Source organism: Gavialis gangeticus, unplaced genomic scaffold (assembly GCF_001723915.1).
Source record: "Gavialis gangeticus isolate Ggan-Ray unplaced genomic scaffold, GavGan_comp1, whole genome shotgun sequence".
In the NCBI taxonomy this organism is placed as follows: Eukaryota; Metazoa; Chordata; order Crocodylia; family Gavialidae; genus Gavialis; species Gavialis gangeticus.
Genome location: NW_017729027.1, coordinates 18,733,258 through 18,754,702, shown reverse-complemented (window position 1 = coordinate 18,754,702; position 21,445 = coordinate 18,733,258). Strand labels below are relative to the sequence as shown.

The window sequence follows — 21,445 nt, the reverse complement described above, 5'->3', positions numbered from 1 at the left end:
TTACAAACTAGTCAGGGGGGATCAGCAGGCACTGGGGAAGTCTCTGTTCCACCTGTGCACTGCCAGGAGTGACCAGGAATAACGGTCACAAGCTGGCAGAGGGTAGATTTAGGCTAGATATCAGGAGGCGCTACTTCACGGTCAGGACAGCTAGGATCTGGAACTAACTTCCAAGAGAAGTGGTGCTGGTTCCTACCCTGGGGGTCTTTAAGAGGAGGCTAAATGAACACCTTGCTGGGGTCATTTGACCCCAGTAATCTTTCCTGCCATGGCAGGGGGTCGGATTAGATGATCTACTCAGGTCCCTTCCGACCCTAGAAACTATGAAACTATGATATTTTCCTTTCATAAACTTGTACTGTATTGTACTATAACCTGCTAAGTAAGGGACAGAAAATTATCATATTCATACAACTTTACAAATATTTTTAGGAGTTTAGATGAAATTCATCAAATGAGAAGATCACGTTCTCCAACCAGACACCACGATGCCTCCCGAAGTCCAGTTGATCGCAGGTCCAGAGACATGGATCGTCAGTATTTGTCGGATCAAGAAAGGTACAGTTTTCAACTTAAACTTATGAGCAAATTTAGAAGTGCCTTTGTATTTTTGGATAGTGTTTGAATAAAGTGTAGATTTGTGTTAATGGGGAAAAGTAATCACCATGGTGAAGAACAATCATGATTTTGTGACTATATTAAACCAAGATGCACATTAAGAGAGAAGATGCTTTTATCAGTAGTGATTATTGGCTTAAAGAACGGTTCTTTTTTCAGGTACCTGTCCCTGTGTATATTCTGTTGTTGGTGTGCATGCACTGTATGTACCCAAGACTGGAGATTTTTTGCTAACAGTTCCAGCCTGATCTGTGCAAGTACTTACAGTGTCCTTTTTTACCATTCTATGGGCATAAGAGGTGGTGCAGGACCTGGTCCTTCCTGGCACTTTTGTCAGACAGGAATGATAGTGCACCCCTGTAGTGCACTGGGCTAAGCAGCAGTGCACTGAAAGCATAACCAACCTACTTTTTTCCATGTTGTATGTACCACATGAAAAAATATTGTGTAGAGGCTTTTTGTTGTGCAGCTTTTGCCATTCTCAGGTTCCCACACTCATGCAGTGATTTTAAGAACCACTATGAAAATGCCAGTATGTTCAAAAGAGAAGATTTATTGTTCCTTTGTACTCTGTCATCTGCTGAACTTTTCTGTGCCATTACCTGCTACACTTATATTTTGATAAGACCCTGAAGACCTGTGTACCCATGGTCATTTAATTAGCTGCCCTTTCTTATTCTTCCACCTATATGGAGGGTGCTTCTCTTGGTTTTGAAGAACCTGAAAGACAAGAACAATGAACATATGGGTTCTGGAAACTACCAGATACGCAATCCAGTTCCAAACATTACTTGTTTTCAACCTGCTCCTGTTTCAGGCACCCTTGTTATGAAACGTTACTCAAATCAAGTAGGAGTGGCCTCTCATCTCCATCTGTCAGAGAATCCTTATGTTGTAATTTGTAGGGGGAGGTTTTTACTCCAAGCAAGTCCTGGTCTCAAAGAAAAAAAACAAATGACAGGTTCATGCTGGATCTCAGGAAGTTAAACATTAGCCACCTGAGATTTACAATGGTCACTTTACAGGCCCTTCAGTATATCAGGGAAATTAGTTTCTGGCTCTCAATATGAAAGTAACATTTTTCACATAGATGTTCATGCAGCAAACATTTTTTTTCAAATTTGTTTACCACAACTGGTACCAACAATGAATGCCAGCCAGTCAGCCTTTCAGCAGTACCAAAAATATTTTCAAAGCACTTGACAGTTGTGGCTGACAGTTTTATATCATCAAGGCAAGGTAATGTTTCCCTACATATTAGAAAGTTGTCAGCCTTTTATTTTCATACAACTGAAATGCTCAGATGGTTTCTTTTGCTAATATACTGAGAGCTGATGCAGTTCACGCAAGCACACTTAAGGTATATATTTGGCTGTGCTCTATTTTATGACCTCACTAAAACATTAACATATGAAAATATTCTAGCATGGTCAACTAGAGCAGGGCTTACCAATCCCTGGGCTGCAGCCCAGTGCCAAGCCACAGGAGGGCTGGCTGCTGGACCAGAAGTGACTGTGGATCGGCAAACCGCAGACCAGTAAACTGCAGACTGGAAGTGACCGGCACACTGTGGACTGGCAGCCAACCCTTTTTTACATTAAGTATATAAAAGGTTTGGCTACCTGCCCACAGTATGCCAGTCACTGCTGGTTTGCAGTTTGCTGGTCTGCAGTCACTTTCCATCCATGGTTTGCTGGTCCACAACATGAAAAGGTTGAGAACCCCTGAACTAGAGCCAATAAAAGTTTCCATGGCTTCCTTTAAAAGCATTTCTGTCACTGATATTCAGGGCAGTACAATGGGGATGATTCCAATGCTGTACCATTTGTGCAGATAACTGCTTTGGAGATGTTGTGAAAAGACAGTACTGCAATGAGTTCTGCAATATGGCAACCACCTCTTATGAGTCATACACAGTGTAATACACCTAGGGATGGGCACTCAAAGAAGAAAAAAGAGTTACAAACAACATGAATGGAGTTCTTGAGATATGTTACCCATGTGCATATTCCAATACTGGCTCTTCTCCATCTGCTTTAGATTCCTGCATGAAAATACTTGGGTTTAGTCTTCCCCTGCCACTTACACACTTTAGAAAGTGCACAAGAATAAATATAGTGAATAGGCAGTGCTAATAAAAAGATCTCATCTGAGGTACACTGGGCATGCGTACCTTTTAATGGGGTGCACATAGAGTCAGCGCATTTCAAAGAACTCCAGCTGTGCATCGGTAAATACATTTTCTATTCTGTATGGATAATGAAAACTATCTTTATAGGGTAGAATAAGAGAAAAGGAGGAAAGCATAAATCATGGAGTTATGAACTAATTATAAAAATATGCTTTTGTTCATTACTGGATTCCAGTATGGACTGTCCATATTTGACAGCAACTTATTGCTTGCTTGGAAAACATCATAATAAGAGTTTCTGCAGTCTTGAGGTTACTCCTAGTAAATTCAGGACAATTCAGTCTGTACTAGTATGAAGGCATGTGTGACAGGAATAAAACAAAAAAAATTCTGGAACATATTGTCCAGTTTTGAAGCAACATGGTAAGTTAATAACAAATGGCTTTTGCAGCTCTTCGAATTCAGTTTTGTATATGATCTTGCCTTTTTTGTTTTTGAATGAAAGAGCTTTCATATAGACCTTAACAAGTTATAGTCAATGGTTTTAAATTTCTAAGTTGTTTTCCAACTGCAAAATTCATATAGGCAAGAAATATATACAGAATTGTATGAGTTGGATTATACTATTCATTTTGTTTCTTAGAGGTGAATTGAAATGCTTTTAAAATATAATAAAATGAGACTTACAGTATTTTCTACCATGTGCCTATAATTCAGTGTATTCTTTGTTGTCCAGTTGTCATCAAAAATCATTCAAAATATTTTTATTTAACATTTTCCATAGAAAGTATGGTGGAAAAGAAGGGATTTTAAAAGTGGTTCGTTTCACTAGATACTAATTTAGACAATAAATCATAAATAAAATTATCCCATGATCCAAACCAAAAATAATTTATGTAAACCTCCACTATAATTTGTAATTATACTTGTATTTTCGGTCTTTCTGTTTGCATGGGAGGGCTTGGTAGGAGGGCAGTAGGGCTTTAATTTTTCTGGAGTGAAAATAACTAGAGTAGAGCTCAGACTACAGACCTATGATAGGACTGAAGTAATCAAAAGTTTTCAGTTTTCTGCCTTCTGCTTTTAGAAGGTGGCTTTTGTGTGGGATAAATGTAACATCTGCTATAAATTTCTTATCCTGAATGGTTCCTGTACTCCTGGTAGGAGCATGTTCTTCAGAGATGCAGGTGCAAACATCTAATTTCTCCTCAGAACTATAAGCACCTTTAGGTCAGGAAGCCCAATACAGCTCCCACTGGCTCCTTTTGAGCAGAGGTATCTAGTATAGAATCCCGCATACTTATTAGTGAATAATAGGAGTGTCTCTGGCTTGAGCCTGTTGTACTTGCTGCCAAAGATGAAGGCTTTTGAAATTAGCCTTTACTTGATGTCATCTTCTAATATGTTTTCATGAATCCGTTGTGTAAACCATAGACCTGCTAGTATCAGTCTATATAACTCCTCGAGAAGGTATGGATGTTCCCATTGAATTTCCCACTATGCCTATGCAATAAACTCTAGTTATTGGTTGTATCTGATTGTTTTGTTACAAGTTCACTAGTCCAGCTAAATCAATAGTAAACATGCCTTCTGAATAACACCCTTTATATCTTTATTTAACAACCCTGGATATTGCTTTTAAAGTGTTATGAAGGAGACAATTGCAGACAATCCTTTGCAGTTTTAGAAAGCTACATATCATGGCCTTATAGTGACATGCCTACTGAAAGATTCATCTGAAAGACATTGTAACAGATTTCCCAATGACCTAATTGTTCTTTTCTTTTTAATGAAAAAATATGGAAGAAATTAGAGTTTGGGAATCATCATCTTATTTTTACTGAGATTTTTTATTCAGCGGATTTGTTTCTAAATAAAATGTGGTAGTATCAGGATTTAATTGTTATCTGCTGTCTCCTTCAAAAATGTTTTTTCTAGAGACATAGCCTTTTCTGTAAAAGTTTCAAAATGTATGTACTATCAGTACTCTAAAGGGCTATCAGCAGTCTACCGTTAGCTGCTTTTAAATTTTAGAAAACATAATTTTATTTCCTATTTATATTTGTATTTTATTTCATTATATGAAATGGCCATCTCCTGTAAATATTAAGCAAGGATCTTATGAGTATGGTTCTTATGGTTCTAGTCCTTCTAGTGTAACTGCTTGTTTCCAATAACTAAGCAGTAGATGGAACTGTTTGTTTATTGCAGTTTGGTGACTAGTAATGAGTTCAACTCCTGTAAAAGAAATGCAAGCTGTGATGCTTATGGGAGGAAGAAGAAAGTATTTTGTATTTATTGGCAGTTTGGAAATCTGCACCAAATAAAACAAAATTGTTTTAATCTGAAATAATAAATAATTCTATTATTTCCCTATTTTAATAAAAACAGTTCAGTTCACCTTTAAAATTTTTTGTTGCATCAAAATCAGGCCTGTAGTTCCAGACACAAAAATTAATCTTGCGTGTGGATTACACAAACAGCTTGAATTTTCCCAGTTTATAATATTACATAAATATTATTGTTGATAGTCATTCCCAAGATGTTTGGACCAATCTACCACTGTCAACATTCAGAATTTCTCATGAGGCACATTTCTTATCCAATGTAAAATTGGGGGCAGGAAGGGGTGAATTCTGCAGACCAGATATGGACACTGATCATAGTTTGTGGAGCACAGTTTGGGAATCACTGACATGTCAGTTTCTATAGTGAAATTTGTCATTTCATGACAGTATGAAGCATGAAAAAAATTGAACATTTTACCACTTTGCATAATTTTAAAATCTTTTTTCTCTCTGTTACATGGTACTTCATACGATTTGTTGATTCTTTTTAAATGATACATCTTCATGAAATTTAGCCTTACTTTGGATTTATAATAGTAAGGGACTTTTGGGACCTGTCTTTGTGACTTGTGTTGTAGAGTATACACTATCAAGAATAAGCTAGGAGACATGCTTTTATCACAGGTATGTTTACCAGAAGCAGAAATGTGTAATAATTTACAGTGGCTATTTTGTTAGCCGTTACACATGGCTTTTGTAACATACAATTGTTTGCAATAATGGAATAGATGTCCAAACTATAAGACAAAAATGGTTAGAAAGGAAGGTATTTTTTTCAAGTAGCTAAAATGTATTTTAGAGGTGCACTGATTATTAACCAGTCGTATCGGTTGATACTGATCTGATAACCGATTTACAGGAATGTGGCTGGGCAGTGTGGAGAGCAGCTCCCTACAGGTAAGTCTGTGGAGGGGAAGGGGCATAAGGGAGGGAAGGGGTGTGGGGGGGACAGATCGAGGCCTCCATAGTGAGGGTGGGAGTGTTGCAGGGTCAGGGACTGGGGCTGGGGGCACTGCCCAGCCAGGGTGCTGAATGGGACCTGGGGCTGAGGCAGGGATTGGGATGGAGCCGAGGGCAGTTCGTCCAGGAGATCAGTGTCCCAGCACTTAAAAAATGGTAGCAGAGGTGCTTGAACTAAAGCTCACTGAATGAGCTTTAAGTTCAAGTGCTGCCACCATCATTTTTAAGTATGAGGATGCTTTTAACTGGAGCAGAGCTGAGCAAGGCAAGGCCAGATGCGGGCTACTTGCTGCAGGCTTCAGGCTCTCTGCTGTGCTGCCTTTGCCCCAGGAGTCCTGCACCAGCTGTGCACCCATTGCCCTTCCAGCAGTTGGGGGCAAAATTCACCACCCCCAATACTGCTTGATGGGTAGGGAGTGAGTGACCAGTATGGAGCTCATGGGGCAAAGGCAGCAGGGCAGAGAGTCCCGAGCCCACAGCGAGCAGCTCACATCCGCCCCATGCACAAATCTGGGGGGGTTCATGCTCCACCATGCCTCCCCCAGAGGGTGCACGCAGTAGGGGGGGAGCCACCCCCAAACCCGATACTCCCTGGGTGAGTTGTCTGCAGCTCCATCCCGCTCTGTGCCCCGGCTCTGGGTCCCATTCACTGCCCTGATGGGTAGTACCCCCTACCTATGCCCCTGGCCCACTCCATCCCTCATTGTGGGGGCCTCAATCTGCCCCCCATGCCACTTCCCTCCCCCACACCTCTTCCCTTCCACAGACTTGCATGCAAGGAACTTTTCTCCATGCTGCCCAGCTGTATTCCTAGCAATATGCATGCGTGTGGCCACACACATGCACGTGGCATCCGGGGCCCCCAGTGGCATAACTAATTATATTTATCTTTGAACATTATTGGCTACACCAACCAAAAAAAGCTGATGGCTGATAATGTAAATTTCTCTTTTATCAGTGCCGATCTGATATGCAACCGATATATTGGTGCACTTCTAATGCATTTCTCTGGAGGACATATTATGAACGAGCTTTTAATCAAAACCAGCATGAGAACAAATGTCAAAGTGAACAGGTTTCTTTTTCCCCAAAAGAATGAGGAGCTCCTTGTTTCACTGGATATAGCAAAGCATGAAAATAAATCAGTTTTCCCTCTTTTCCCTCTACATACATTTTACTGTGTTCAAAAAATGAGTGTTGTGACATTCCTTTTTCATGAATATATTTTAATGTTTTAATAAATATTAGCTAGAAGAAACAGTAAATTGCTATTACAATAAATGTCAGATGATAAAGGATCCTGGCAATCTTTTACCATTGAAAGCCCTTAAGTTTCGTATTTTTTTTTTTCTTTTAAAAAAGAATTAGCTTTCATAGATTGCTCACATTTTTGAGAAATTCTGTAATTTGACTTGGTTTGAACACTATTGAGCTAACAATCTCAGTGCCAGTTTCTAGTTTCCTTTTTATGTTTTCATTTGCGTATCATGGGCATAACTCATATCACCTAATGCTTCATATATATATCTGTTTCACTCACCATCCATCCTGTCTGTGCAGTGAGCTTCTTATGCTGCCCAGAGCAAAACGAGGAAGAAGTGCAGAGTGCCTACATACCACCAGGTAAATACAGGAATTTGATAATGAGCACATATGTTCAATATCTATGTACTTTAAAGCCCATTTGTTTCCTTCAGTTGTATTCATGTTCCAGTAGGTAAAAGATAATATTTCCAGACATGGAAATGGTTTAATCTGTTGATCATATATCCACTTTTTAAAACCTGACCAAGATTTGGACACATTAAATTTGGTCACTAGAATCAAAGCAGCTGAAAGTCTTGAAGTGTCTACATTTACCCCTATATTTAAATAATCCAAACAATTTAGCAGCATATAGTTATGTGCTGGATTACCTGTCTAGTCATAAAAGACCTGATCTTCCAATGTATGGCAGACTTACTGTAGTATTATACTTTTTTTGTTATTTTTTTGTGTGTTTTTAATTTTTTTCTGTTATTACTTATATAATATTAACATTAGTTTGGGTGTTTTTCAGCAAACTTGAAAATAATTTCTCAGAGCATATGACTAAATGAATGAGGATAACACATTATTACTTCACTTGGCAAGTCTTAACAACTGCCCACCTTACGGTTTGAATGTTGGTTTGGAATCTGAGCATAGTTGTGGCAAGGCCCAGAATGCTTTCTTTGTTGTATTTTTTTGGGTTTTTTGTGGGGTTTTTTTTTTAAAATGCCAGGACTAGTCTTGGGCCAGGCAAGGTAGCCATGGGGGCTTCTTTCTCCTGCAGCTTCCCCTGCCCAGGGAGAGGCAGGCGCAAGTGGAGGAGCCACGGGAGAACCTGCACCCTCTTGGCTTTGCCTGCCTCTTTCCAGCTAATACAAATCTCTCTGAATCAGCGCCAAATCTTCTGAAGCTGAGTCAGCTGAATCAATTCAGGACAGTGATCCAAATCTCTGAATTGAATCACTGTCCTCTGAATCGGCTGAATCCAAATTGAATACTTCCCTATTCTCACAGGCCTAGTTAAAATACTTTTACAGTCTGTTTTACTTGCTTTCTACTGTCCCTGGGATACGAAATATTTGTGGCCACAGTGACCAACTGGGTCTTAAATATTTAAGTTAAATCACTCACACACATACACACATACACACACACACACACACACACACACACACACGCAGCAAAGGACCACTTTCAGAGGACCTTCACTGGTTTCACACAAGTAAGTGACAGCACGCACATCTACACGAGATGCTACAGCACAGTGACAATGCTCGTTGCTATGGCACCATAGCATCACCAGGCATGAATTGTGACTGCGACGCTACTGCTCAGTAGCGTCTAAAAATAAGCGTGTGGTGATGGGACTGCACAGTAACACTGGTTACTGTGCAGTCATTTAGTACTTGGTTAAACATTTGTGTCGACGCGGCCAGTGGAAACTAAAGGTTGGCAACATTTTTTCATTTTTCCCCTAATGTGGCTAGAAGTTGGATCCAGATATAAGCTGTGCAGCTTGGGCCCATCTTTAACAACACCCCCAAGTAAAGAGCTTCAGATAATGTAGATTTCATATCTGAACCATCCCTAGATTGGCAAAAGTGAAATTTTGGCAAAGTGTTATAAAAGAAAGGTAGCCCAGCCTCCTAGACTAATCTCAGATTGTATTCCACATGCATATAAGAATCTGCAAAGCATTGAATGAGATAAATGTATAGTAGGAAAGGTCTTATGATGCTTTATTTCTATATTTCTGTCTCAAAATAAATTGGCTAATTCAAATCTATAATCCATGTCAAAATAAATTAGTTTTTGGTCATCAAAGAAAAATCTCTTGCAAATCTCCCCTGTGATTTTGGGAGTTGTGAGACCTTTTCAGTTTGTGTTTTATTTTTATAAGAAATTCCAGCCAATTAAGCATGACAACTTTTACACCTCCTTCTATGGTGACTTTAATAAGAGTTATAATTATTTTATATAAGCAGCTTTTTCAGTTAAAAACAAACAATCCTTTCCAGTTAGTACAGGTAGAAGAATTAAAGACAACTTCTGTGAACTTTTCTATCAAAAATAAGTCATTATTAAGAATTGTTGTCAGCATTCTATTTAGATTTATCTTGGAAATTAATTTTGGGGGAAAAATAATCCTAAACATGACTTAGTCCAATGCAACTCCTCTGATCCCTTTCTTTTCCCTTAATACTTTTATGCCCAGGACGAACTACTGTGTTTCCCACATTTTGCTCTTAACTAATTCATCTGCAGGAGTTTTAATAAGAGGGTCTAATAAGAGAGAATTGAAGGGGAAAAATTGAGTCATGTTACACAACATAAAACTTAGTAAGTGTTTATTAATTAATACTTAATAACAACCTTAGCATCAGTGCAGCTATTTAATTAAAAATCCATTGAGTGTAACCTATTAGGCCTCTGGCAGACTTTGCATGCAAGGCATACTTAACCAGTTAATTACATCTTAAGCAGTATCTGGCTACATGTTCAAGCAATTAATGGTGTGTTAAAACGGGGAATAACCTACCAAATTTTTACACAAGATATGCACGTGTGTGGCAAGGCAGAAGGCGCAGTTGCTGGGATCAGGGATCTAGTCCTGTGACTAAGAAAGTTCTCGTTCTTCACCCCTTTCATGACATGTAAATTTCTTCTGAACTGGTCCAATGCTTCCATTTCCTTCTTCTAACCTGTCTTCTTTGAGCTCCCTCTTCTGCAGCTTCTTCTTCCTGTCTAATTCTATCCTTGTTGCTTTCCCTTCACAAGGTATCATGGTCTGTAAAAATGGCTGAGTTACAGATTTTAAAATTCTTACTTCATTCAAAAATCTAACATAATTTGATGGATTTTGCCTGACCCCTTGCGTCAGTCTAACAATATTACCACATGCTTTGGCCGGTCCATAGTCTGCTGAAAAAATTGCAATTGAAAAAAATGTAGAGAGTTATGATGTCAGAAATGGAATGCACTGAATTAGGATCTTACTTCACTTGCCTTCACTATGTCGTGGTCTAGTTTTTGTAATTAATTCCTCACTGTCTTATTGAGTACATTACACACTCATTTAAAATATTGATACTGTAAAAACAGAATGGGGCTTTTAAAAGTGTATTTGATCTGTGTGTTCATTTAAGAGCTCCATGCTATGTAGTAATATAATGGAGTTCTTTGGAAATGTTACAACAGATATCAATTTAACTGCTTTTTGTTTCCTGATAAATGTATGTGGTTGAGAGTCCACCTACGTCCAAACAGCTATTGGACTAGCATGGATAAGGCTAACTAGGGAGTGATAGGCTAGCACATCCCCAGCCTGGATGACTGATTAGGTACTTATTTAGAGCTAGATCAACTGAAGTGTAACTTCTGAGACAAGTTCAGACTGGGGCTGAAAGTCATGCTTCTTGAACCATAGCAAGATGCCTTAATTTGACAGAAAACCTCAAAATCTTCCTGTAAAATCCAATTAAAGTGTTACGAACGTGCCCCAATGTCACTTCAAAGTAAGATGGTCCAAGCTGCAGAATCAGGATCCGGAATTGGAAACCCACATATTATGAGGTGTTCAGATCCAAAGATATGATTCACCTTAACATAACTTAACCTTAACAAGGGACAGCCTTATAATGTGTATCTGACAGTAAATCTCAGTTGGAGTTGAGATGCTATTAGGAAGGACTATATCTGCAGCTAGGAAGGGCTGCAAGGATGTCTGTTCCCCTTTCAACTTTGTCAAAGTCCTGCCTCTGTGAATTGTATAGACATTAATCAGAATTTGGGTGTTAATCCAAGTTAGCTACACTTATGTGGGCCATATTGTAAGTTAAATAGTCATCCTCTGTCTATACATTTTCCCTGTAACTTCATTTGGCTGGGATGCTTTACTCTCCAAGTTCTAGATGAGATTATAATACAAAAAGCTGTCAGGTAGCACCAAAAAATTCTCTATTATGCTGATTAATAAAGGTGTTATTATACTTTTAAATTAAATTAACTCACCATTTTTGATATTGTTTCAATTAACAAGTATCCCTGAATCTAGTATCCAAAACCTCTAAAAGACTTTAATAAGTTGGAATTTTTAATACTAATACAATGCAAATTGAGTTGTAATATTCTATGCAGTTTTTTTAGTAAGCTTTTTATTCATTGTATATTTAAGTAGTAGAGATAATTACACTATAAAATGTAAATTAAAGTAAAACAGGTTCTCACGTAAGTTAAATACAAACTAAACACTTTACAACACAGACATTTTTGAGAAGTCAATATAAAAGCTGTAAAGTATTTTAATTCGGGGAGAATTTCTGACCTATTATGAGTCTGTCAGTTAACTAAATTGGGATGAAGAAAAATAGAATCCTGAAATTACATGTATTGATCACTACAGTTTAACTTGGGAGAGTGAGCAGGGAAGGAGGGGAGATACCCTAGAAAACCTGTGCTTCATAGGTATTCAATCTTGGTATAATATTATGCATTATACTTAATTTAAATTCTAGTCAACATTGTTTTATCTTCGCTTTATTTTTGTTTCTGGCATGTTCCCCCTGCCCCTATTCTGCCACATTCAAGAAATTCTGTTAGGCACTATAAAACACTACCACCCAGGATGCCTTTACTAGAGAATGGTACTCACTGGAATATTTACAGGTAAGAAGTATTTTAGAGTCCCCTTTAAGTAGTCACTCAAATTATTAAAAAAGAAAATAATTTTTAAAATGAATTGGTGATACTGTCCGTATAACTTAAATAATTGAGCTAAAACATATACTCTTAAAAATAATGTTGATAGTTATCTAAATTAACCTGTACATAAGTAATGTATAGTCTTTGTGTTAGTGAAGTCCTTCTATCCTGAAGCTCTACTTAAAAGATCAATTTTGGGGTTGTGTAGGATTACAGTTTTGTTCTCTTTCACCCTCATTTCTGGTTTTGTGGTTGTGTGTCATTCTGATTATGTGTGAACTTTATTTTTATTTTATTTTATTTATATTTCATTTTAAATAATTTGAATTTATAAAGCTCAACTCTGCCTGCATATGCTAAGACCAAATCGGTGATTAGACAGGATATTTCTCTCCTTCGTGATTGCCTTAACTCACAAATACTGAAATTTACAGATGACTCATTGATTAGGTAAGAAACTGAGTAGAAACACCCCTTCCTGTTAAGTATGTAATGTGGCTTTCCAGGTCAATGTCATTATAAATTGCTTTCACCTAAAATGTGCTGTATCCCATCCTTTTGTGTTGGTGTGGATTTATTCCTAGTAATAAAAGCTGGATGTATTATTTTAGTACTTCCTGTTCCACTCTCTCATAAGTAGGTATTGTTTAGTCTCATTTTATGGTCTTATCTACTTCAGATTCTTATGCAAATAATTTCAAGCATAATCTTTTGTTTCTTTTATTTTAACAAATCTTCACACTGTCATCCAGTTGGCTCTTTTACATCTTTATTAATTAAATCATTGTGATTCTACATTTTGTGTAAAAATAACATTATTTTATGATTTAATATCTAACATTGTATTCCTTTCTTTGTTTTCTTTTTCTTTCTCTTCTACCATTGGATGCAATGCACTGGCACTAGTGAACTACAGCCCTCCCTTGACAGGGCTAGGAGTGCTAGTACCAACTGCTTGAGACCAGACACTAGTTTGCATTCACCAGAACGAGAAAGGTATAAAATAAAGACTTATGAATTTCTTGTCATCTGTGCTGGTGATCTTTATCCATTTTGTTTTCCTCCATATGAGCCTTTTACATGTTTGTACAATCATGTCTGCTTTGATATTTGAAGACATTTTTGACCCTATGCTCATAGATGTCATGCAAATTGTGTGATGTGGTTTATAACCGCTTCTGGTTTCTTTTCCCTTTTTTAGTTCAAGTTGATGTCATTGTTTTAAAAAGTCCTCAGTATGCTGATAATAGCATTGCAGTGTTATGTGAAGTACTTCGAACAAGCACCACAATATTGTTAATTCCCATTATCATCTGCTAAAATTTATTACATTTATTTCTTACTCACTCTGCAGACTACAAATGAGATGGTGACATATTTTGCAAATTATATGAATTAAGAGACAAATCCTGACACTGAACTCTCATTTTTCAAATCTGAATTTTAATTTATTTAACAATATAAACATAAATATATATTAATTTTCACAAGCCAACCAATGACTCAACCGAGCTTTATCATTTTCTAAATCTAATCTGCTGCATCAGTTGTTGAGTTTGCATAAATTACAAGGCAAAGCAATCTAATCATTTTTTCACAATATGATACTATATATAGGTTTCTATAAGCTATAAGACATCTGAGAAATTTAAATGAAATATAGTTGCATTTGCTGTGATGAACAGAAACATTTATAGGTGCCTTCTGAACTTCAGCTTTGGAGATAGTTTCATAAAAAATCAGAGGTGAACCAAATACTATTGATGCATTTTGTAATTTGATGTTATTATGTCTTCATAGGGTTTTTTTTAAATATTTGTAGTTTGTTTGGTAATTAATCTTGCAATTTTAGTGTGAAATCCTAGTCCTATTGAAGTTAATGACAAAACACCCATTAACTTTAGTAGAACCAAGATGTCAGCCAGGAGGCACATAATTAATATGCAGAATAGTAATATGAAGTTGCTCCTCAGTCAGCCTACAAAATATGGTTGTTAAAACAACAATGCATTCAGCATTTCCCTTCTAAAGTGACTATGATTTTTTGCTAATTTGTCTTTGAGAGCTTATTTGTTTTTGCTCTTAAAAAGGCAGAATTGTATTCTTAGATTCTATATCCTACCAAAAATTAATGTAAATCACTGTGCCTTCAGTAGAACACAGTCAGCTTTTACTATTTGTAGGTCTGCTCCAGGATGATAATTTTTACCGCAGCTATGCTTATTAAAGGAAGTTATACAGGCATAACTGTTGATCTGTATTAGGGGTGCACCAATACAAATTTTTTGGGCCATTACCGATGGCCAGTTTTTAAGGAGCCATATCAACCGATACCAATCTGGTTCCAATATGCAGCCAGACGGCTTGGAGAGCAGCGTTGGGGTGGTAAGTCTAGTATGGGGGAAGAGGCATAGGGGGGCCAGATCGAGGCCCCTCGGTGAGGGAGGAAGTAGAGCTGGGGCAGGGCATAGGACGGAGCTGCAAGTGGCTTGTCTGGGTGGTGCAGGGGGGGGAGAGGGGGCTCCTAGCGCTGTGTGCACCCCAGCAGGGCATGAGCCCCCGGATCTGCATGTGGGGCAGGGCAGGTTGTCTCTGTGGGCTTGGGCCAGGGGCTGCGTTGGGCTCTTTCCAGCAGGGGACTGGGTTAGGCTGCACTCAGGACAGGCAGCAGCGGTACTGGGAAGGGGCTGAGGGGGCTGCAACAACCCCAAAATTCACCATAGCCCCCTGTAACTCCCATCCAATGCTGCCATCCCAAGCACAGCCCAGCCCAGGCCCCCACCAGGAAGAGCCCGTTGCAGCCCCCAGCTCCAGCCTGCAGCAACAGCCTGCCCCACCTCATGTGCATATCTGGGGACACATGCCCCCCCATGCCTTCCCGGGGTGCACACTGGCAGGAGCCATCACTCCCCTTCCTTGTGCCCCCCAGACAAGCTGCTCACAGCTCTCTCTTGCACCCCGACCTGCTTTGGCTGGGTAGCGCTTTTCCCTGCCCCACTCCCTCCCTCACCGCAGGAGCCTTGATCTGCCTCCCCCACCCGCCTTCCCCCACAACAGGCTTATTATAGTATGACTTATATCCAGATGCTGCTCTCCAAGCTGCCGGGCTGTGTTCCTGACTGCATGCATGGTGAGGCTGCATGCATGCATGGGTAATTTATCAGCCACATTATCAGCCACATCAGGCAAAAAAAGCCAATTTCTGAAACTGGCAAATTATTCTGGATCGGTGCCGATCCAATATGGGACCAATGTATCAATTAGTGTGCCTCTAATCCATATCCAAGGCCTGATCTATTAAATATAAACTTCCTTTTATTTTTTTTGTATGTTTGATAAAATACTCTGAATAATTGCTACTTAAACTCTACTTGTCACTTTAAAAGCTTGGAGAAATTTATAGCTGGTAAGCAGTAAAGCAGTTTTTTTGAGAGAAAAATCTGAGCTGAAGCTAAACTTAGCTTGAGAGCTATCTAGAAACATGGTATTTCCAAGATTCTTTTCCATCTGAGATGTGAGTAGAAACTATCACAGTTGTGTTGATCTTTTCTTATGGAACAATGTATGTACTGATCTTTTTAGGCTTACCAATAAGCTCTATCGCTGTTTAACATTAGATTTTGTTGACTCATCCATGGACTTTAGATGAGATAATATTGTACCACTGTGGAGTGATAAAGAGGTGGTCAGACATGCGAGTCTGAAGTCAAGCACAAGGTCCTTTTCTTGTATATTTGGTTTCCTCTCTGTTTTAAACCCTTCAGTTTAAATATTTTCTTTTTCTAAGTCTATACATAGCATCTGGCAAAGTAGTCTGTCGCCTAGGAAAGCTCATGCCTCTCTGGACCAATTTATTTCTAAGACATTTATATACATACATTTGTCTGCTCCAATGCACCAGAGATCCAGTGCATTGGGGCAGACTTGATTAATCAAGCTGAGGCGCCCGCTGCTGTGTTGCATGCATTTGTATAAATGACGAACTGTGCATTAGTGCTGAGAAAATGGCAATGGCGTGCTTTTGAACTAAAACACCTTCAATGCCCTAAGATACCACCCTGTTCCATTCTCTGGAGTGGCACTGTTCCTGTCTCTGGAAGTTCCAGGAGTAGTGGTAGGCAGTTGAACATAGCTGGGCACCTTCTTGTGGGATTACAGTAAGATTCCATTTTATTACCTCCTCTTCAAAGTGTATGTGACACTTTTGTGATGGATAATGAAGTAATGTGGGCTGCATGACTCCAGTGTATCTGTATTGATATTCAGTTCATTTGGTCAGCCCAAGATCCTGCTTGTCTTTCAGTACCTGTTAATTTAGAATAGCACAAACATGCATATTTTGTTTTGGAGAAAGTGGATATTAGGGGAATTTTAGTCCCCCCTTACTTAATACATTTGTCCATATTTCATCCAAGAGATTGGCTATATTATATTGTTAGCAGTTGTAGTTGTTGTAGCTGTTAGCTATGTTATATTGTGTGCAGTTGTATTATTTTTCTTATTTTTGTTGGTGGATTTTTTCAATATATAGTTGTAAGATTTTATTTGACAGGAAATAAATGCTTAAAATGGTTATTTTTTGAACATCTGGTCTCAGTATCTAAATAGCATTCTCTGTTTATGGAAAAGATGTACAAAGAAAGAATCCCATACATGGTTGCCATAATTTTCCTTCATTGGAATCATAACTATATTAATACATGTAAAGCTGTGCTGGGGCTCCCTTTTGTCTCAGAAAATATAAAGAAAACGAAGTGTGAAATACGATATTAAAAATGGCTGTGCATTGGTTTTTAGCTAAATGCGGTTGGTTTTGCGTAACTAACAGGCAATAAAATACTTTGTTTGCAGGTTAATGTTTTATAGCAGACAACCCTGTTTTCAACGCTTTTTCTAGTATTGTATTTGCCATTTAGAATGATAATCAGGCATTTTTACTTCCTTTGTGATAGAAGACAAATGAAAAACATAATCGAGATATACTAATGTTTGTGTAGCATTAGGAGAGTTTTTATTTTCTGCGTTTTAGAGAATTTTTTTCCAGCATATACAAAGTTTTATGCAGAAGTTAATTTATTTAGATATTGCAGCTTGGTTGTTCTTTGAGCATCTGGCTATTGCATCTTTATTATTTACTCTTAACATCACTGAATTTTACTCTTTTGTGGAATGCTGGCACTGGTGATCTGACTTGGCTTTCAATTAAAGGTATCATTAAATGCTTTCCTCTGCTACTGTATTCAGCAATGAGTTTATATAAAATGGAATCAGGGTGCTACTGGACAAGCTTAACAAACTTCCCTAATACTAAGACTGTTTAGTGCAATTCATGAGTGGCGTTTGTTGTGAAAGAAGATATTCAAATGTACATTGCATTGTGATGAATTGACTTTCAGAAGTGACTTTGTTTAAATAGTTTTGTATGTCTATACCACTAAGTTAGGATGCTGTATTGCTCTGTGTTGACTACTCCCAAACCAGAAGGATGGTAGCTGTTTGTGTAGAAGTACAGAAGAGCTATTAAGTTTTCAGCATAATATAAATCAGGGTGTGAAACTCATCTGGCCCATGGGCCAGACGAATGGTGAGTGGTTGGCTTCATGGGATGGATCAGGCCTATGGATACCCTACCTTCTCCCTCGCGACATGCTGGATGCAGCACCTGCAATGCTCACTCTGGCCAGATCGAAACATAGGTAGCAAGTGGAACATGTTCTAGCTGTTCTGTGTAGGTCCCATGCTGATTGGAGCACAGTCCCCAGCTGGCTAGAGCAAGTGGCAGATCCAGCATTCAGGGGACCCATGGAGCCCCCAACCCAGAGTGTGTAAATCTAGTGCCCACTCTAGCCAGCCTGGGACTGCGCTGCTTGCAAAAATGACTTAATGTAATTGGTACAAATAGATATTAGAGAGGTTGGAACTATTGTTTCTTCTTCCCTTACTAAGGCCCTATTCTGCTTCAGGTTAAAAAAAATTCATTTGCCTATAAATAAATGAGAAAAAGAAAATATATATATATTAGGAAATTGACTGTGTTTATACTGCATGATTTTTAGAGTTCTGGCTTTAATGTGGTAATTTGCATTTCAACTAGTTGTAAAGTAATGTAATATTTGTTACTAATAGGTGTATATTGCACTGTAGTTTTTTCCCCTCTGTTTAAACCAAACTGGAAGATAGTAGTTTTGCATGTTTGCCTGTGTGGTACTGTTGTACATGCCTCATACAGTAGAAAAAGTTCTGCACCATTTGAAGTTAACGAAAAAAAGCATGTTATCAAAGTTCACACTGCATGATCAAAATTAATTATATTAAAACATTTATTGTTTATAAAGAATATCAGCATATTAAGGGCTTTGACTGAGTGCACTGATGCATTAACATTTTCTTTAACTCTTGCTGTGGTGAGAAAAATTAGCTACTAACAACTTATTTCCTTTTGAAACTTTTATAAAAGATCTACCTAAATGTGCAAAGGATTCTAAATCTCCCTGAAAGCTTTATTTGTATGTTCCATAAATGAACCCTATTCCTCAGTAAATTGACTGGAAGTTTGCCTCAGAAAGTAAAGTAATAGATAGTTGTATATATTTTTTGTAGCAAAAAAGACATCCTTCAATTTTTTTTAATGAATTTGCCTGTTTTCACAACTAAATAAACAATATTACCATAGGTTTATACTATATTATTCTTTTATTATTCTAAATTAATTATATTTTGTAAAGAAAAATATTCCATGAAAATATCGGTGCTCCTTATGCCACTTATTTCTGTATATTTTTCTTTAGTATTTATTTTTCATAACAATGAAAAAGTGCCTGGTAATTATTAGACTACAGCAGAATGACCATAAAAAGTGAAACTAGATTGCACATACTTTTCTTGAAAGTGCCCAAATTACTGTAACTAATTTCTATTTACCAAAATGTAAAAATCATATTTACTATAAATATCATATTATCTTTCACTTTACTGTCAAAGAAATATAAAACAGTTAAAATTAACAGGAAAAGCAGTGGTTAATACTTTAAACTTCTCAAAAAGATCATAGAATTACAGAATGGGAAAGGACATCAAAAGTCATCTAGTCCAACCCCAGTAATTGTGTTTCATGAGAACTGTACATATCTGTGAGGGCTTCCTACCCACAGCATTTTCAGGGATAAGTTGACCTGAATCAAGTGAATTCCAACATTTCTTCCTGTGTCAGCTTTGCTAAAAAAGTGAATTAGGAAGAAATCAATATTTCAAAAAATGAGCTCTGTTTCTGGAAAAGCAGTTACCCAGAAAAGATTGAATGCTTGGTGTGCTGCAAGCTCTGCTCCTAGAAAATAAAGTCAATAGTGGGAATGCAGTGTGAAGAACATGCACTAAAGAATGTTGTATCTTTGGTCCCTGGCACATGTTACATTTATTTGCAATTAACTAGTTAGTTTTCAGTAAATTTAGACATGATACATGTAATTATTGCATGATAAAAATGGCCAGGTAGCCATAAAAATGACCAACCAGCCACCAAGAAAAATGTAGAACATTTTTGTAGCTGGCTTCTATCTTCTATCAAGGTTTAATATGAACACATGGCTTGTTACATATAGAGTGATGGGTCTTTGCTGGTTTCCCCAGCATCCCAAGGTGCACTGCTCCCTCCTCCACCTCACAGACCACCTATCTAGAACAGCAACCCAAGCTTTGAACATAGCCTCGGGCTCACAAATATAGCCTTGACAGGTGGTGGGGGATTCCCCACAAGGTTTTTTAACTAACTATTACAGACCGTAAAAAAAATCAGGATAAAAATGCCTGTCTGTTAAAAAAAAATAATTAAGAAATTTAGCCATCCAGAAAAACAACCAAATTCCATTTGCTTTGTTAAGTTCCCTCTCAGAAAGAAGCTGGACAGCCTGAGGTTGGTTGAATGACAGAAAAGAGCACAGCAACATCACTGGTGTATGGCAGCAAAGCAGCAATCCCTCAGGAAGCCTTCTCTCAGGGCTTTATATACTCCTCCTCCTCTAGCCATGTGCTGCTGCTGCTGCTACCTGTCTTGTAATACTGTTGGCTTTCAGGTAGGCCTATTTGTGGGTCTTTGCTGGGATGAGAGAAGTGAGGCCAGTAGGGTTGGGCTGGTGAGGGACACCATAATACAGGGTGTATTCAGAGGCATCAGGGTATGGAGGTGAGTAGGGACTCCCAGGGTGGCGAAAGCATGGTATAATATCATTGCTGTAGTTGGGCACGTTTGCCAACCCAGGTTTTTTTGGGGGGGGGGGTTTTATACTGCAAACATTACTGACAACCAACATTTTTATTTTTTATTTTTTTACTATATCTGGTGTTAAACCCCGAAATTTGAACCCAGCACTTATATCTGGAACCTGACAGCAGAGCAGTACCTGGCCAAAGATTTACATTTATATTATGTGAAACATGTATTAGCAAAAGCATGCATCACCAAAAACATTTGGTTGTCAGTAAAAAGTTTGCAGATTTGTCAGCTAAATTTTTTGGGGGGGGTTGGCAACCCTGTCCGCTCCCTCCCCCGCCCCTATTCCCTAACACACTGAGCAAAGTGAGAGAAATCTCTCCCTGGGAATAGAGCAGGGTGCTAAGGATTCCCTCTCCCCATGCTGAGCAAAGCACCGGGTATATTGTGAATTACCCCCCTGGCATGGAGGTAGGCACATGGGGAAACCCTTGCCCTGCTTGGAGCAAGGGCCAAGGATTCCATCCCTCTTGCTGCATTTAGCAAGACCTCTCCCGCACACCCTATGCTTTGCCCAGTGCAGGGAGGGAGGAGGGAGGGAGGGAATCCATACCCCTAGCTCTGCACAGTGCACCTGGTATGCCTAGCTCTGTGCTGGCGAGATAATTTTCCCCCACCTGTCTAAATCCTGTCCTTTGCGCAGTGCCAGAGAGAGATTTGGTATACTTTGTTTGGTACTGGAGAGCTTCTTTTCCCCCTTCCCAGTTTTTTGCCCAGCTTTATCCAGTGCTGAGAAAGGGCATCTTTGGCCAGTCTGCCTCTGTGAAGAACAGGGATTTCCTCCCCCAGCAACCTCCTTACCCAGCTCCTGGGACCCAGCATCCTTTCACTTCTACAGTTGTGCTGCTGACCAGCATGGAGCTTAGAGAGCTCCCCAGCTGGCCAGTAGGG

General features: G+C 38.6%; 1 protein-coding gene across 6 annotated transcripts in view; it reads left to right on the top strand.

Moving 5' to 3' along the window:
* Positions 1-21,445, top strand: part of RIMS1 (regulating synaptic membrane exocytosis 1) — a 717,876-nt gene that overhangs the window by 445,500 nt on the left and 250,931 nt on the right. For 3 of the 6 annotated variants that reach the window (XM_019520481.1, XM_019520477.1, XM_019520480.1), the window contains exons 17-19: positions 433-558; positions 7,618-7,680; positions 13,195-13,284. In XM_019520481.1, the coding sequence (XP_019376026.1) occupies positions 433-558; positions 7,618-7,680; positions 13,195-13,284 (279 nt within the window). Of the gene's footprint in view, positions 1-432; positions 559-7,617; positions 7,681-12,174; positions 12,253-12,624; positions 12,739-13,194; positions 13,285-21,445 lie in introns of all 6 variants that reach the window. The other 3 variants (XM_019520475.1, XM_019520476.1, XM_019520478.1) reach the window with 3 other exon arrangements.